Genomic DNA, 18,475 nt, shown 5'->3' on the forward strand with positions numbered 1-18,475 from the left:
GTGTGTGTGTGGGGGGGGGGGTGTTGCTGACTCGGGGCGGGGGGAGGTGTATGCCATGCCTACATCAGTGTCCTGCACAGCGCTGACCTGGGGGGACATCTCTTGGCACAGCAGGGCATGGGGTGGGGCTGGACTGGGTTCATTCGAGTTCCCTCGGGGCCTCAGAGGTTGAGCGAGTGTCCCCAGGGCCAAGCTGGTGAGAGCCCAAGGGGAACCTGGGGAGGGGGGCAGTTTGGTTCACATTGACCTCACCCCAGAGACATCTGGGGAGCGCCCTTTAGGGCAGTTGAGAAGGGGGTTATTGCGACATTTGGGGAAGAAGCTGTGCTAGGTGAGAGATGTTCCTTATTAACACTTGCCCGTGGGGCAAATGGTTCTTCTTTTCTGGACTAAGTTTCCCCTGAGCAGACCTGGGCACTCGAGCTGGTTGGGCTTGAGGGCCCTGAGATCACACAAGCCATTGGCCGAGCCAGGCGTGGGGCTCCGGCCTGCGTCTCAGGAGCTGACTGGGCCCCCGTGTCCCTGTCAGTGAAGGAGGGGGACTGCAGTCTGCCTTCCCAGAGTAAGCAGTCCAGTAGGAGTTTAAAACGTTCCATGATGGAATAAACACACGGAACGCTGGAGTTCAAGTCCAGTAGATGTCTTTGCTGCAGGGCCTCCTAGAGCCTCGAACTTACGTTGCACGGTGCCGGGGCTCTCTCAGAGGGAGCGTGTGGTGCCCTCCGCCCCTGGCCCTGGGTTCCACGGAGCACGGTGGGAAGCATGTGTCTGCTGGCTCTTGGTGCAGCCGACCGTGGGTTGTGAGCGAGAGAGGCCATGTGGCTTAGGTCCACTCTCTGTCCATGGCTCTGTCCCACTGCTCCCTCTTCGCCCACGCCGTTTCCTGGGTGTGTGTCCTTGCTCCCTGGAGATGAGCCAGAGCAGGCTTGGCTAGTCACGGCCAGGCAGGACCCCGGGCTGCTGCTGACAGCGCTCAGCTGGCGTGGGATAGGAGGGTGGCCCGTCTGAGTGGTGGGCAGCCCCTCCCCACGGCCCCTGGAAAGACGCCAGGGAAGTCATGGCAGCCCTGTTGTCTTCTCCCCATCCTGCCCGCTCGGCCCCAGCCCCTGTGCTCCTACCTGGAGAGCCTGCCGGACCTTCTGTCACGGCCTCTGGGACTGAAGGATCCCGTGCATTCTGAGGTTGGCTACGTGACTCCAAGGCTGGGGGCCCAGGACGTGGGACTCCACGTGCCGATGGCTAAATGGCTGTGTGTTCTCGTGTGTGGCATTTCAGGGACGCCATGTCAACCTCGCTAACCCCTGAGGACACTGAAGACATGCCGCTGGGACAGGATGCCGAAATCTGCTTGCTGAAGTCCGGGGAACTGATGTAAGTGACAGGTCTCCGAGCGGGGCTCCCCGGGCTGTCACTTTTGGGGAGGAGGAGCTGCACCCCCGAGGCTCTGACTTGGCACCCATGGTGGCTTTCATTCAGTCTGTGCTTTTTTTTTTAAAAGTACAGTTTACATACAGTACATTCCCCCTTTATGTGCACGGTGCTTAGACTCTGACAAATAACAGTGCAATCACCAATTGTGGCTTATGTGGGGCTTATGTGGGCCAGTGGCTTATGTGATCTCAGGGGCCTCTGAGCCCAGCCGGCTCCGTACCCCAGTGCTGCCAGACGGGGGCACCCAGGCCCAGAACAGAACAGTGTCGCCCCCGTGTGACCACAGTGAAGACAGAGACCAGTTCCCTCACCCTCAGAAGCTCCCTGTACCCCCTATAGCTGTCCCTTCCTCACGCCTGTGCCCTGCGTTCTTCTTTTCTGACCATAACTTTGTTTTGTTTTCTTACTGTAAGAGCAGTACCGTTTCATTGTAGAAAATAGGAAAATAGAGACAAGCAAACCACCTCAGTGTATAGCCTTCCAGTTTTTAAAAATACATATGTACATCATTTTCAACACAAACAAAATATTCTACATCTTATTTCATGGTCTTTTAAAACTTACCACTGCGTGAGTATTTTCACATATCCTATTCTTTTTCTCCTGTGTTGTGTCTAATGGCTGGATAATGGCTTAATAGTCACTGAGTAGATTCACTCCCTCACTCACAGATACTTACTCAGCACCTAGGAAGCACCAGGTAGGTTCTAGGTCCTTGGAGTACATCAGTGAGCAAAACAAAGATCCCCGCCCTCATGTTTAGTTTATATTCCAGCAGGGGTGGACAATAAACGTAAGTAAACAAGTGAATTACATAGTGCATTCATTACAAGGTGGTGTTGCTATGGAAGAAAAGTAGGATGGGGAGGGTGGAATTTGTCATTTTGAATAAAGTGGCACTAAGAGGTAAGACTGGAGGGAGTTTCCATGCAGCTGTATGAGGGAACAGCATTCAGGCAGAGGGAATAGTCAGTGCAAAGGCCCTGGGGCAGAATGGTGTCTGTCATGTTCAAGGACCAGGGAAAAGGCCAGTGTGGCTGAAGCAGAGAGAGCGAAAGAAACTGAGTCAGAGAGGGAAGGGCGCCCATGTCACATCAGGCCTTGTTGGCCATTGTGAGGACTTTGGCTTTTAATCTGAGAAAAATGGGAGCCCAAATATGAGGTTTGGAACAGAAGAATGACTTAATGTAATTTACATTTAAAAAAAAGATCATTCTGGTTGCCATGTGGAGAATGACTATGGAGGGACAGGGCAAAGTAGGGAAACCAGTAAAATTTACATTTATGATGTGAGCCCTGTAGACAGTGGACTCCTTTTATTTAAGATTATATTTGAGGCGTGCCTGGGTGGCTCAGTTGGTTCAGCATCGGACTCTTGGTTTCAGCTCAGGTCGTGAGATCGAGCCCTGCGTTGGGTTCCATGCTAGGTGAGGAGCCTGCTTAATATTCTCTCTCCCTCTGCCCTTCCTTCCGCTTCCTCCCCTCCACCCAGCGCTCATGTTCTCTCTCTTTCTCTCTCTCTCAAAAAAAAAAAAGATTATATTTGAGCAGAGATGGCAAACCCTTGATTTGTTTTTATTAGCCTCTCCTTTGGGGAGACTGAGTAATGTCCTCTCAGTGAACAGATAACGTCTAGAAAGGTTTAAAAAAAAAAAAAAAAAAAAAAAGACTAGAAGCACAATCTAAAGGACTGGATGCGAGGGGAGAATTCTGGAACGTAAAATTATAAAATGGCCCAGAATCAGTGGGACCTTCTGTCAGGGTGACTGCACACACGGCCGTGCAGTAAGATTTCCGCCTTACAAGAAAGACCTCTTTTCCAAAAGGGACCCTTCTGCCTACTCTCAGATTCTTGAGAATTGTAAACATCGGACAAGGCTTTTTGTACCATAATTAGAAATGACGCTTAAATGAACACATGGGAAAACGTTACATGGAATGAAATCTTCACAAAAGTGGAATGATTTTTGTCCGAGCTGTCCTGCAGAGCATTTTGGGTGTTTTCATCCTTGATTACTCTTCTCATTAGCATAGCTCTGGGGAATATTTCCATCCATCTCCACAGCTTTGAAGGCAGACAGCACACTCGGCCCCATGACTTACTTGCTGTGCAGTCTTGGGCGAGTTCCCTAACCTCTCTGAGCTTTAGTTTCTGCTGCTGCTTTCAGGGGGACAGTAGTAGATTTTGGCCATGAAAGGCAGTTTGGTGTAGGAGACAGGTAGTGGCTTCAGATCAGACCTGGGTGGGCCTGGACCAAGTTTCTTAATCACGTCTTGGCTCCCTCGTGTGAAGTGGGAGCCTCGTGCTTCCTTCCGCCGCCGTGGGGCCAGCACGTGAAGCCTGCGAGCAGAGGGCCCGGCACGTGGTGGCCGCCACCTTCCCGGTTCACAGTTGAGGAGACGAGACCCGCCCAAGGCCACGCCGCTGGCTGAGGTGGCCGCTCCGCACCCGAGGCCCTGTCCTGGTGACCCGCGCCGGCACGCACCATCCAGGCAGCCGCGGGGAGAGGGGCCCGTTCCCGCCCGCCCAGCTCATCCTCTGAGGCCCTGCTCACACCCGTCAGCAGGCGGGCAGAGGAGGAACCTCAGGCTTACGAGGGGGTGAGCCCTGTAGCAGACGGGAAGCAAGGCAGGCACTGGAACCCATTTAAGAAAAGTCAGGGTGCCCCTTGGAATCTTCCAGCGGGCCCCAGATTTCCACCGAGAGGGACGGCCGAGAGGGTGGGAAGTTTCTAATGATGGGTGTGCTTCCTGCCCGTGCCAGTTAACATAGAGGGCAGCCTGGAGCTGGAGACAGGAATGGGCCAGCTGGGCAGCAGGAAGCTTCGGGGGAGCTCCTGAGAGCCGAGGCCTCCGTAGCTGCTTCCCATCCGTGGGCTCGTGGAGCACCTCAGGCCGGCGTTCATCCCCGACCACCTGCGGGGACATGCCAGCCCCATGCGGGCAGAGATGGTCATCCCCATGTTTGCCGTCCACCGTGCCCGGCACCCAGTCAGTACTCACTGTGGGCGGGAGCTGCGCACCCAGGCTTCTCCCGTAATTGAGCACGTCGGGCGAGGCTCCCCAGGGTTCGGCCTCCCAAGAGCCTCCAGGGCTTCCGGCCACCTCAGAGCCTCAGGTGACCTGGCCGGCAGACTCAGGCACGTTGCCTGTTTGATCAGGGCCTTCTCTGCGTTTGGATTTTAGGATAAAATTACCCCTCACAGTGGACGAGATCGCCAGCTTCGGGGAGAGCAAAAGGGAGCTGTTTGTGCGGTCCAGCACCTACAGCCTCATCCCCATCACTGTGGCCGAGGCAGGCCTCACCATCAGCTGGGTCTTCTCCTCCGACCCCAAGAGTATCTCCTTCAGTGTGGTCTTCCGGGAGGCAGAGGACACGCCGCTGGATCAGTGTAAGGTGAGGCCGGCTCCCCGCCCGCGGCCCGCTTGCTCATACAGCAGGGTGCTTGGGCAGACCTTTCCCTGCGCAGGGCTGCGGCCATCCTGCCTCCTGCTGGGCGGGCCTCACCTGGAATGTGAGACGGACACGGGGAGGAAGCAGGTGGGCAGGCCCTCTGGGCTGCGTCCCACGGGGCAGGCAAAGCACCTGGCCTTGGCCAGCATGGGGAGGGAAAGGCCTGGTGGCTGGAGAGCGCTGTCTTCAGGCGTCTGAAGGTTTGCTCCTGTGTCAGACAGCTTCCGTCTGACCTTGGGGCAGATCACTAGGTAAGACCTAGAGGATACAGACGTGCGACCCAGTTTAAGGATCATTTTTTACCAGAGCCGTGCAGATCAAGAATAGGTCACCATGGAGGTGGTTATGAGCTTGGGGTGTTTGGCATCTCACCTCAGAGATGTCAGCAGAGACACCTTAGCCATTGTGTCACTTGGGTGCTGGGGCTTGAAGTCTTGGTGGCAGATTCCAGTTCATAAAGTCCTAAGACATTCAAAGGTGGGATGCGGATGGTGGCCTGGACCATGGGTCCCAGTCTTGGCTACATATTAGAAATACCTACTCCCAAGGCCACAGCCACACCACTCAGTCAGAATCCCTGGGGCTGGGACACAGGTGTTCCTAGGTGAGTCCAGTGAGCGACCAAGGGTGAGAGCCATGGGTCTAGCTCAAGGGATTAGAAGCCAGAGTAGAAAGGATAGGGTGGGATCCAGAGCCCGGGACAGAAGGTTGAGCAGGACTCGGTGGGTGGCTGACTCAGTGTGAGGGGAGGGGGGAGCTGGTTTGGGTGGAAACTCGAGTCCCATTTGAATCATTGTGGGTGGAAGGACCAGTGAGGACAGACAGGCCGGCCTGGAGCTTAGAGTGGACCTCAGGCTGCTATAGGTGCAGAAACTTCCACGTTCCGGCAATGGCGAGAAGCAAGGTGGGGGAGAGCAATTTGAAGTCACGTGGAAGGAGACTCCTGCGCAGTGTGTGTGAGAATATCCCTGAGTCCCTCCTGCGTGTGGGCCGCGGGCCGGGGTCGGGGGGCCCGGAGCTGAAGGCCCGCGGGCTCGCTGCAGTGCACACCTTCGTGCCGGGATGCGTGTCTGGCTTGCTCTCCTGCCATCTGCACCCTGTTGGTACCTTCTCGTAGAGACTGCTTTGTCATTTTTGTCCTCTGCAAATTCACTCCGAAAACTGAATTCTAGCCTCCTTGAGTTGGCCTTGTTTTGTGGAGTTTCGTGTTTATTCTTATTTAGAAACCGCTCTGCCCCTCCTTTCCTTTCAGGGGGCTCCGCGCCATGTTCCCCGCTTGGAGCCCTTCCTGAGGTTCCGACCCTGCCCCCGGGAGGCTGATGTGGAGCAGGCCTCCATCCTCATTTGCAGACGGGGTAACCGAGATGCCCAGTGACTTGCCAGGGCAATTAGTCAAGCGGCAGCATGACCAGCATGCTTGTCAACTCTGCCCTGACAAGGAGCTCACCTCGGTGCCTTGGCTGTTCGTCCTCATAGTCCCAAGGCCCACCAGACACCAGCACCGCGTCCTCCCACACTGGACACTGGTGTCGGTGGCAGGGAGTGGGGGAAGGGACTCAATCCCATGTCCAGGCCTTTGCCATGCCACCTGCCCACACGTGGCCGAGCTGTGGGCCTCTCCCCTTGCTCAGTCACTCACCCACCAAATCCGCATGGCCCTGGGAGATCCACATGGTTCCTACCAGGATTCGGGGCTTGGGCTCAGAGACCTGGAGGAGGAGCCTTCCTCATCTCCAGCTTCCAGGGGCCTCTGGAGGTCAGGACTACCAGTGTGTTTCTCAGAGTGGACACCAGGGGGCAGAAGGAGCCCATATACAGGGTGAGCAAGAAGGGCATTTTCAGGGGCCGCCTGCCTTCATAAGCCCTGCATCACCAGCCAGCCGTGGGGTAGCTGTTTTTTCTGCCTGAGGTCCCGGGAACAGACATCAGCCTAGGAACCTGTTCCCAGAGGCACGTCCTCAGCTTCTGTCTGGGGGACTCCCCCTGGGATCCCCTGACCAGCCTGGGCCTTACAGGAAACCACGTGCAGAGCAAGTGACAGCACTCAAGGGTATGATTATGGAAGTGTAGACACAAGGGGCTTGTGGTCTCTTCAGAGCCATCTGCTGAGCTTCTGCTCAGCCCTGGGCTCTGTTGCGCCCGTCAGAGCTAGAAAGACAAGGGACAACGTGGCATCCGCCCTTGAGGAGAGAGCCCCTAGTGAACAGACGACCATGGTTCCAGATAGAGAGTGTCATGCTAGGCGGAGGGGGGCAGCCATCGGGGGGAGGAGACCTTGGGCCAAACCAGGAGATACGCCCTGATAGAGGGAGCCGCAGGGACAAAGGCCAGCCCCGTCTCTGAGGCACCCAGCAGACACTGCCCAGCCCCCAGGGCCACCTCCTCTCCACGGTGCTTCCTCGGTCAAGGTCGCGTCTGAGCAGTGAGGTTAGAGGTTGTAAATTTAGGAAGACACTCAAGTCCACCCAAGACTTGAGGCTGCCCGTATACTGACCCTGTCCTGAAGCCTGGGGACGGAGCACAGGGAACAGGACCCAGGCCCTGCCCTCTCTCCGGGCAGAGGACCCATGTTTGGCCAGAGAAACTCAACAGCCTGCCTGGGGCCACAGGGAGTCGGAGGAGGAACCAGGACTGGGAGCAAGAACCCTTGCCTTTGTGGTTTTTTAGACAGCCTTATTGAGATGTAATTCATATACCAAATAATCGACCCATTTAAGATATAGTGTATTCACCGTGTTGTCTAACTGTCACCATCTAATTTTAGATCGTTTTCATCATCCCCAAAGGAAACTATACCCATGAGCAGTCAGTCTGCAACCTCTGCCCCCAGCAACCTGTTTGTGACTCACTTCTTCCATCGAGCCTAGGACCCTTGCTTTGCCCAGAGCCCCGGGCCACAGGAGCCCATCCAAATACCAATAAAACCAGCTTGGACTGTCTTGCAGACACATGTCATGACTGAGGGCACGGCCGCCCAGGCACTGGAGGCTGGTGGGAGGCGCTCCCGGAGCTCACCCAGCGGAGACCCCCTCATCTCCCCGCCACCTCAGCTGTGTGAGCTTTGGCACCAGGGAAGCTCTCCTAGATTTTGACCATGGTGGGAAAACGGAGCTGAGATGAATGGGAAGTCTGTAGTCTAGAATGTTCTAAGGAAATGAAGCATACTGTTTTAGACATACCCTCTTCCGAGGACCTGCCTAACGAGCTCTTGGTTGTTGCTTTGTAGTCGAGGTAGTAAATGCAGAGGTTGAGGTGTGGGGTGCCCAGATGCCCCTGTATGAACAGCAGACCTTCCTGTCCAGCGGCTCCTTCCCACCGGTGCTTGCTGGAGCGTCCAGGCTCAGAATTGTTAGATTACGGACCCCAGGAGCAGACCCAACCTCGCAACCTCCCAGAATTCTCAGTCCTGGGTGGAATTAGAATACGATAGAACATTAATGGAACGTAATGAGACCAAGCGCAGAAGTGGCTAGCCCCAGGTCCTACCCAGAGTGGGTCCTCGTGCATCTTTTTCCCCTCCAGGCTTGTCTCGGGCCCTTCCTACTCCCTCACCACCGCCAGCTCCCAGCCAGTGCAAATGTCCTGTGGTATCAGGAACACGCTGCACACGCTCTCTCCCATGCCTGTAGGCTCTCCCTTTTGATGTTTGATCTCTCCTTGATCCATGTGTTATTTAAGAGTGTGTTCTTCAGTTTACGAATATTTTTGGTATTTTCCAGAGATCTGTTTATTTCTAATTTAATTCCATTTAATTCCATTGTCGTCAGAAAACAGACTGTATAACTGAATCCTTTTAAGTATGAGGTGGGTTTTTGTTTGTTTGGTTGGTTTTTTAATGGCCTAGAAGATGGCCTACCTGAGTGTTCCCAGTGCACTTGAAAAGCAGGTGCGTCCTGCCGTGGTCAGGTGGCGTATTCCATTAAGTGGCAGGTGGGTTGAGTTAGTTGATACAGTTCTTCGAGTTTTCCATCTTCTTACTGAGTTCCTGTCTATTAGTCCATTAATTATTGAGGGGTATTGAAGTTTACTCAACCATTAATTGTGAATTTACCTATTTCTCCTTTCAGTTCTACCACTTTTTGCTTCGTGTGTTTGAAGCTCTCATTAGGGGCATAAATGTGAAGGATTGGTCCATCCCCCTGATGCATTAATACGCTTATCATTATGAAGTTATCCCTGGCCACATCCTTTGATATAAAATCTATTTTGTCTGGTATTAATGTAGTCAATCCAGCTTTCTTTGGATTAATGCTACCACAGTATATCTTTTTACATGCTTTTACTTTTAACCTATTTGTATCTTTAAATTGTCTCTTCTTCTGGGCATGATGGGGTTGGCAAAGATGGATCATCTTTGCCTTTTATTTGGGGTGTTGAGACTATTTATATTTAATGTGCCTATTGATCAGGTTAGGGTTGAGTCTGTCATCTTACTGTTTGTTTTCTGTTTGTCCCATCTGGTTGTTCTCCTCTCAAAATGGTGAGCTGGGGCAGTTGTGGGGCTCACCTTTTCCCTCAGAGAACACTCTCCTCCATTGCCTGATGTCCAGTGTCTTGTATATTTTGTCTGTTTTTGGTTATCTCTTGGGAGAGTAAATCTTTGCTCTTATCCCATGTCTTTGAATATGTTTTCCCCTCTGCCTGGGACACCCAGGCCTCTCTTGAACTACATGCTCAGTGTCACCTCCTACAGGATATCTTCCCTCACACTGTGCCTCTCTCCCCTCCTCCTCCCCCCTGCCCCCCGGGGCTGGGATGGGCACCCCTCCCGGTTGTCCCCTCGTGACATGCTCACTGTTATTATAACTGAATGGTTTTTTGTCTGCTGTCTCTGTTAAACCACAAGATCTTTGAGGGCAGAACCTTTTGTGGAAACTTACTTCACTTTGGGAACTCTGTGGCCAACGTGTAGGGTTTCCAGAAACGTACCTCTGTATTCAAGTGTAAGTTGAGAAAGCCATCACATCGTTAGAAGCATTTTGGATTCAGTCATTTTGTGCAGGGTGAAAAATGTTTAAAAGGAATAGATAACGGAATTTCACAAAGTTGTGTTTCTGAGAAAGGAGCAGCACTTGATTTTGTAAAGAATAAAGATGCTCACTTGTGGGGCAGCTCCCCACACTAGGAGCTCTGAGTTGCTAAGGTGTTAGCCGTGGTCTGCAAAGCCTCTGATCTGTGTGACCATTTACGTGTAGTCAGCCCTACGTGGTCGGCTTAAGGATGCTTTCTGAGACCAGACCCGCTGGGGCATTGATCGCTTCTAAAATCTTTCTGAATTTTGGTTGGCTCTGTCTTGTTTCCCCTTTCCTCATTTCCTATCAGATGCTCTACTGACTGAGCCAGCCAGGCACCCCTCCATATCTTCAGTTTTAAACTGTGTCTTAGTTGGTCAGCAGGTTGCAGACGTTGCCCTCATGGGAAAGACTGGCCATCCAGAGACCCCCACACACACCCTGGCCCCGTCCAACGCTCATCCTCTGCTCAGCTTTGCCCCCACCGATGGTGAGGCCCTTAGAATGTGTCCTGAGAAAACAGATATTTCTTGGGACTAATCTCTCCTTCTTGGGGAAGGCAGAGGGTAAATAGGAGGCTGGGGCTTGGGCCAGGAAAGTTGAGAGGGCCCTGGGGCCTGTGGATGTGCGCGGTGCAGCGGGAGAAGCAGAGCCTGCCGGGGCCAAGTGAGAAGCCACGGGTGGAACCGGGCCTGTTCAGGTCAGAGCGGGCAGGCTCAGCAGCTTCACAAAGCGCTTGAGAGATGTGCGTGGGCAGGGGCTCGGCCTGTCCCCTGAGACACCCCTCACCTCGGGCAGCACGAGGCCCAACAGGAGCCAGACAGACAGATTTCACCTCGAATAAGCCCCGGCTTCCTGCAGCCAAAAAAGGCCTGCTCCTCTAGATAGTGGAACATTCTGGCTGTGGTCAGAGGAGGCTGGGGCCACTCCTTCGGGGCACTGACTCGTTCATGATTCGGGGTGAAGTTCATACCCACAGCCTCCTCCCCGGCCACAGGTTATCAACAAATGTGGGGCATGTGGATGACACCCCCCACTCTTGAGGCTGATCCCAGACATATGCCCCCCACTCCTGGGGCTGATCCCAGGTACCCTCCCCACTCCTGGGGCTGATCCCAGGCACTCCCCACACTCCTGGGGCTGATCCCAGGCACTCCCCACACTCCTGGGGCTGATCCCAGACACCCCCCCCACACTCCTGGGGCTGATCCCAGGCACCCTCCCCACTCCTGGGGCTGATCCCAGGCACCCCCCCACATTCCTGGGCTGATCCCAGACATACCGCCCCCCCACTCCTGGGGCTGATCCCAGACATACCCCCCACTCCTGGGGCTGGTCCCAGGCATAACCCCCCCACTCCTGGGGCTGATCCCAGACATCCCCCCCCCCCCACTCCTGAGGCTGATCCCAGCCCCAGCCTTGCTCAGCTGTGACCTCAGACAGGGTCCCTAGCATCTCTGGGCCTAGTTCCCTCCCCAAAATAAAGGGTCTACCCAGAAGACCTATATGCCCTCTCGGCTTCTATGACACTTTTTCTGATCTGCTCTTCCTCCCAGGTCCTTATCCCCACGACCCGATGCAGCTCTCACAAGGAGAACATCCAGGGCCAGCTCAAGGTCCGCACACCGGGCATCTACATGCTCATCTTCGACAACACCTTTTCCAGGTAGGGCCACCTCACTCGTCAGCATCCGGAAGAATTCACCTGCCACCTGGCCACGAGAACAGAGCTGGACATTCAAAAGAGACTATTTAATTATCAGTAATTTATTATTAATAGCTTTTTTTTAAATTTTAGAGCCCTATACTGCGGTGGTCTAATGTGTGTTACAGATTTTATAAGACACAGGCTACTACTTACAGAGTCTTAGCACATGTCAGGTGAATCCTCGGACCTCCGCTCTTACTGACTCACTTAAGCCCCATGGCACGCCCATGTCATAGGAACTACCATTCTCCTCATGGTGCCGCTAAGGGACTGAGGGCCAAGGGACTGATCCCAGGTCACACAGCTCGTAGTGGTAGAGCCAGGTTGGAACCCAGAGGGCCTGCCTCCAGGCTGTGGACTTAACCAGTGTGCCCTCCTGCCTCTCTCGGATGTCCAGGCTCCCACTGCCCAGCCCAAAGGAGGGGCTCAGTAGAAACAGTGGAAGGATGGATGGATGCATGGATGCATGGATGGATGAATACATGGACGGATGGATGAATACATGGATGGATGGATGAATACATGGATGGATGCATGCATGCATGCATGGATGGATGGATGCATGGATGCCTAGATGCATGGATGGATGAATACATGGATGGATGGAGAAATACATGGATGGATGGATGGATGGATGGATGCATGGATGCCTGGATGCATGGATGGATGAATACATGGATGGATGGATGGATGCATGGGTGGATGGATGGATGGATGGATGGATGGATAGATATATGAATGGATGGATGGATGGATGGATGGATGGATACATGGATGGATGGATGGATGCATGGGTGGATGGATGGATGGATGGATGGATGGATGGATGGATATATGGATGGATGGATGGATGGATGGATACATGGATGGATGGATGGGTGGATGCATGGATGGATGGAAGGATGGATGCATGGGTGGATGGATGCATGGGTGGATGGGTGCATGGGTGGATGGACAAGCAAGAAATGAAGGCCAGGACTAGAGCTGTGAGAGGGAGCCCCTGGGCCTTCTTGTCCTGGCAGCGGGAGCAGTGTATACTGCATCGGGGAAGCACAGCATCAAAGCACCAAATGCAGGTGCAGGAGTGAAGGGCTGCGGGGCAGGAAGTTGGGAATATAGGGAGACAGGCTGGAGGGGCAGCCAAGGAAGGAAGCTGGGAGAGGAACACGTGGGTTGAGCATCTGCCATGAGCCTGGGCCCCCACTTCATGAAGACATGAGACAGGGGTGGTTAAGGTTGCTGGGACCCTTCCCTTGGGTTCTTCTGGCTTCAGCATAAGCCCTTTGTTGGGGCCGCCTTTTTAGGAGACCTGCCTGACCAGCACGCAGCCACTTCTTCCCTGAGTGGGGCCCTGAGCTAGCGGCCACATCCCCCCATACGGGGACCCTTCCCAGCCCACTTGGCTTTTGGCGGAATAACTAGTGAGGATACTCTAGGGGAGAGCTGGGCCGCCCCCTCAGCACCTCCCAGCCTTGAGCGCCCAGGGATTGTGGCCAAGCACGTCCACTAAAGGAGGGGCTAAGAGGAGGAGCTTCCCATTCTCCCCCTCTCCTCCCCCTCCCCTGCACGCCCCCATGAGCACAAACATACCTTGAATTAGCCGGACTCATGGGGCACAGGCCCAGCATATTCCAGAGAGCTGCCCTCCAAGTTCTAAGTGCCCCTGAGCCCCATCTCTGCAGAAGCAGTGAGCACTGTCACCACCTCACTGGGACTCCCGGCGGGTTATCAGAGAGGCCGAGGGCAGAACGCGGTCCCATGCCCCAAGCAGGCCCCTAGTTCCCGCTGGAGGCCACCACGGTGCTGTGACCCACCCCGCCTTACTCCGTGCCGGAGATTTCTAAACCATGGGTGGCAAAATGGCTTTAGGCGCCCAGCGGGGATGAAATCCATCCTCGTCTCCTCCAGAAACCTCTTCTCAGGGTCCACTCCCTGCGCTGCAGCCCCTGCAGCCCCCACATCCCCCAGCAGCTTCAAAGCAGGTGTTTGTGTACCAAGCCCCAGGGAAGTCCGTGCTGACGTCCCAGGACCCCCGGACCCCTGCCTGGGGGAGCTGTGCTGGGCAGACAGGAAACAGGGTGAGGGGCCCGGGCCCCTGCCCCCCCCCGAAGGCTCCGCCGCCAGCCCGCCCACACGCCCAGCCAGGTTGCTGCAGCCCCCCCCCCCCGAGGAGGCCCCCCCCCAGCCGCCGCTGCTGCCCTCCGGCTTTCGGCGCTCCCAGTGACACCCTCCTTTCCCACTTCTGTTTCCTCAGGTTTGTCTCCAAGAAAGTGTTTTATCACTTGACGGTTGACAGGCCTGTGATCTACGATGGAAGTGACTTCCCGTAGCCTCAAGCACCTGGATTCTAGATTCTAATAGCTTCACTTTATCCACAGGAAACACTACTCTTGCTCACCTGTCACATAAAGCACTAAAAAAAAAAAAAAAAAGGCAGCCGCTCCAAATGTGACCAGTGTAGAACTGAGAGACAGGCCTCCGGCCGCCCCTCAAAGCTGCATCGTCTGGAGCGTGTGTACTCAGCACTACGCACCGTCACTCTTAGCCTCCATGGCTTTTAAGGGCTCAAGCAACGTTTCCAGGGATTAGGGACCCAACTGTCCTCACACCCAAAGGGACACTCTGCCGATGGTTTAAACACTCAGGGGACCTTCAACCTCTCTGGAGCCACAGCTGGTTCCCGGCCTCCGTGGAGAGCTCCACAGGCCAGAGTCAGTGACCCCAGCTTCTGCCTGTGGAGAGAAATGCCCCACTCTGCCCAGCAGGGGCCAGGTGTCCTGGGTGACCATGAGCCGGGACGTCCTGGCCAGACCCTGTGAGTCCTCAGGCCGCGAGGCCAGGAAAAGGAGGCCACAGGGCCATCGTAAGAGTCAGGGTGTCCCGGGTGGGGGCGGGGGGGCCTCCTGAAGCCCCAACCAGCCTCTTCCCATCAGGCCTCTGTCCCTTCCTGCCCCAGTAAATTTAGGGCTGCTCCAAAACAGCAATTTTGGAGGGGTCTCTAGCTGCACTTTCTTCCCGGCCCTTCTGTCTGGGAAGTTCTGTCCTCATGCAAAGCCCTTCACTCAGGCAGGCCCCCCAGTAGTTGAAAACACCGGCCTAGAAATCAGAACTGAAGATGCTCGGGGAAACCAAAGCCAGCACACGGAGGACGCGTCCCGCAGTGGCTGTCTGCGCAAATGGCAATGCCGGGACCACTAAGCAGCACTGTGTGTTGGCCCTTAGGACTCACTGCTCGGCTGCTGGGCTGTCTCTGTTTGTATAAATACGAGCTTCTGCCTCATCCGCAGACATGTTTACTAATGATCATAATCAGGGTAAGAACCACTTTCCAAAATCGGGGCCTTCTTAAAAAAAGTCTTTGGTAATTCGGGTATAACAGGCATAATTCATGAATCGGCTTTGAGTTCACTTCTTGGTCCCCTCTCCCCACCCGTCTGTTCCCTGGCACCCCTTTGCCCACTTCCTGTGGCTCAGCCTACACCTGACAGCCGGGAGCCATCTCCCCTTGGGGCCAATGAATCCTGTTTCCCTTCCCTAGCCAAGGAGAAGATGGTCTTCCTGTTGTCTGTAGTCCTTTTCTCCTCCCACCATAGGGAGCTCACCTTTGATGGCCTCTTGGGGCCTTGTTCACAGAGGCCGGAGCCTGAAGTCAGGGCTCAGACGCTTCACAGGTGAGCAGGCCATCTGATGATGGGGCCCACTTTGGCCAAGGATGAGGGACAGTGCCAGGCAGGGTGTCTGGGGATCTGAACGCAGGACCCAGCCCGTCCCCCAGCTCGCCTCGTGACTGGTCAAGTCCCACCACACGGAAGCTTCATTCTGTCACCCACAGGCTTGGCTGGGCTGGTGTTGAGAGCTCAAGGACAGGTCAGAGCCCCCAGGCCGGGTCCAGCGCAGACCCCACAGCCACCACCCAGCAGAGGGGACTCGTGGGGCAGGGGGGAGGGGGCTCAGAGCTTCCACTCAAATAGGGGACTTGGCCACTTGCAGTCAGTTTAGGCAGGGCAGGGGAGGGGGTGGTGAACAGACCCTTCCTGAGAGATTAACGCAGGGAGAAGCTGAACCTCTTGCGCTCTTTCCTCAGAGCAGCCAGCCGCCTCTAGCAGAAAGCCACCAGGGTCCCTAGCGTCTCCCGGTGGCCAAGGCCTTGACTGTGCTCATCACCAAGGCAAAAAGCAGCCAGCCTCCCAGAGACTCTCCCTAGCCTCACGCCTGTCCTCACAGGTGTGCCACACGGCCTGAGGATTGTTCCGGAGCAAGTCATCCTGCCTTTGAGCCCACCCTCTCCTCTGGAAAGGGTAATGGGGATGGGCGGTTTACCACAAGAAAGAAACTAACAAAAGAGAACCCAAAGCAGTCTGGAGTCTTGTTTTGAGTACTCTCCCAGGATGCCATGGAGACGGCCAGCTGATGGTATCGCCACCATCCTGTGCAGCTAACAGCTCCTGTGTTTCCTACAAAAGGCCTGGAACATTCCATCCAAGCCCCCTGGTGAATCTCTGTCACTCAGCCCGGCAGGAAACCAACTACAGCTTAAAAACCACTTGGCTCTTTCGAAGCCAGCCCAGAGCCACTCCTCCCAGAGAGCAGAGGCCCCTTGTGGTGTGTACCCCCTGGAACATTGACTACATTCAGAGGACTGCCCGCTCCCCCAGCGGTCACGTCCTGACTCCGCAGCCTATTTATTTTCATGCTGGACAGACTCTTTTTCCTTTGTTACTTTGCCGTGTGAGCTCGAGTTTGCTGTGCATTATGCAAGTAGAGAACATGGTGGCCTATTTCAGCGTGGCTTGTATGAACAGCTTTATTCTTATTTTGAACAGGTTCCCGACTTTACTGAGGTTTTTTGGGGTTGGGGTACTTTTTAAAAAAAATGCAGATGACAATGAAGAGCAACTATTGAAGGCAGTAGCCCCAGCCAGTAGACTGAATTACACTAGAAATCATCAATGGGACCCCAGATCACTATTCAACACAAAACAAAACAACAAAGCAAAACTCCGGCAGCCCCCAGATGGCCCAGCTCTCTGAATAACAGCCGCTCACTTTCTAGCACTGATCCCACTGCCTTGTTCACCTCTGCCTCAGAAGCCACTAATCAACCTTGCCCGAGAACGTGGCCCCTCAGACACACTCACCCGCAGCGAGGAAGGGCGGGCGTCACGATAAAGCGTGGCCTCTGCAATGTGCTCATGGCTGGAGCCCTCTGGACTCCAGGTCAACCAGATCAAGAAGGAATCTGGAACTGAAAAACCCTACCGGGTTTGAAAAGTAGAAAAGGAAAAGCTACATAATATAATGGAAAAATCAAAAGGATGGTTGTTCTGAAATGTTTCAGTTATCCACTCCTTGGGTGGGTAAGCCATTCTAGACTCAAATGAAAGGAAATCCCCATTTGGAGGTGGTATCTCAGAGCCTGTGCTCTATGGGATACTGGTTAGATGGCCGCTGATTTTTAAGGTTTTTTTTAGGAGTTTCATTTCTTAAAGTCCACCTTCGTAACTACATGTGAGAGCCCCCATCCCTGGCTCCGAGGGGTTGAGAGTGAAGGCAGAAGCTGTCGGTGATTCGTCGGAGAACCAGGGGTCGCCTTGCAGACACCCGTGAGCCAGCCAGCCATGTTTACAAAACACTTAGCGAAAGGTGCTTCTTAGTGGAAACCTGGAGAAGTTTTTTTCATTGCGTTGTGATTCTTCCAAGGAGACAGGAAAGACTGAATTAATAACGCCTTTTCCTTCGTAATCGCTTTTTTAAAATAATAAAGTCTATCTTTAGATTTCAGGAGACATGGCCGATGAACAGGCTTCGTCAGAACCTCGTGATGAGTGTTATCCAGGGACGCTCCTGCCTCTGGGGGCTGCAGAGCCACACCTACGCCTCCGCTGGGCGGCTTCCGAATCAGAATTGCACTTTCATTGACGAATCCTCAATTCTCGAGGCCTTATGGGATAGTGGGTCTGGGGACCCATTGCATTCTTATCTGCCAAAGAATTACCCAGAAGCACATCAAATGCCAACACCCGCCCTGCGCAGTGGGGGTGAGAAACTTTTGTATCCCAAAACATATTCCTCTATAGCATCTGCTGCACTATTTGGAACAGTTTTATTTTTAACCTCAGGATTTAAATAAAGCAAACACTATGATTGGGAGTAGCATTGTCTTTCATTCCACTGGGACATAAGGCCTGTTGATAAAGTTACCCAGACCCAGGGCGCCTGGGTGGCTCAGTCGGTTAAGCATCTGCCGTTGGCTCAGGTCATGGTCCCGGAGCCCTGGGATCGAGCCCCGCATCGGGCTCCCTGCTCCGCGGGAAGCCTGCTTCTCCCTCTGCCTCTGCCTGCCCCTCCCCCTGCTCGTTCTCTCCCTCTCTCCCTCCCTGCTCCCCCCTTCCCCGGTCAAAAAAATAAATAAAATCTCTTTATTAAGAAAAAGTTACCTAGACCAGACTTGGAGTTGAGTTGCCCTGCCTGGAGATAGAGCATCAGCTTGTACTCTGGCTTCTCAGAAGGGCTCAAGGTTGCCATGTGGCCTGGGATCTGGATACTTCCCCGCCTACGGCAACGTCAGTGTTCAGACCTGCTGGAGCCAAGGTATCATTCCAACCCACTGCCCTCCAGCACATGAGCTGCTTGGCCCTCCTGGGCTACTCACAGAGCACCGTGAGCAAAGAGCACACTGCTGACCTACCAGAACAGTGAGGTCAGGGGGAAGGTCATGGATGCCCTAAAACCACCATCAGTCAACCTGTGGTACAAAATTGGGCAAGACCACCAAGCCAAGACAGCAGGCAGAGGAAGGAGTCACATTCCCACTGCCACTTAGCTATTCATGCTGGATCAGCAGAGACCAGACACAGACCCAGAGGGGCA

The 18,475-nt window shown here is 54.4% G+C and overlaps 1 protein-coding gene across 5 annotated transcripts in view; it reads left to right on the plus strand.

Annotated features, from left to right (window-relative positions):
- FYCO1 (FYVE and coiled-coil domain autophagy adaptor 1) overlaps positions 1-17,755 on the plus strand; it is a 73,923-nt gene extending 56,168 nt beyond the window's left edge. The window contains exons 15-19 of one of the 5 annotated variants that reach the window (XR_013450280.1): positions 1,276-1,371; positions 4,618-4,828; positions 11,454-11,563; positions 13,860-15,276; positions 15,690-17,755. Coding sequence is in view for 3 of the 5 variants with exons in the window: in XM_078078933.1 (XP_077935059.1) it covers positions 1,276-1,371; positions 4,618-4,828; positions 10,271-10,471 (508 nt within the window). In the remaining 2 variants the exon portion in view is untranslated. The other 4 variants (XR_013450281.1, XM_036107633.2, XM_078078933.1 and 1 more) reach the window with 4 other exon arrangements.
- The last annotated feature ends 720 nt before the right edge of the window (positions 17,756-18,475 follow it).

The sequence above is a fragment of the Halichoerus grypus genome, chromosome 1 (genome assembly GCF_964656455.1).
Source record: "Halichoerus grypus chromosome 1, mHalGry1.hap1.1, whole genome shotgun sequence".
In the NCBI taxonomy this organism is placed as follows: domain Eukaryota; kingdom Metazoa; phylum Chordata; class Mammalia; order Carnivora; family Phocidae; genus Halichoerus; species Halichoerus grypus.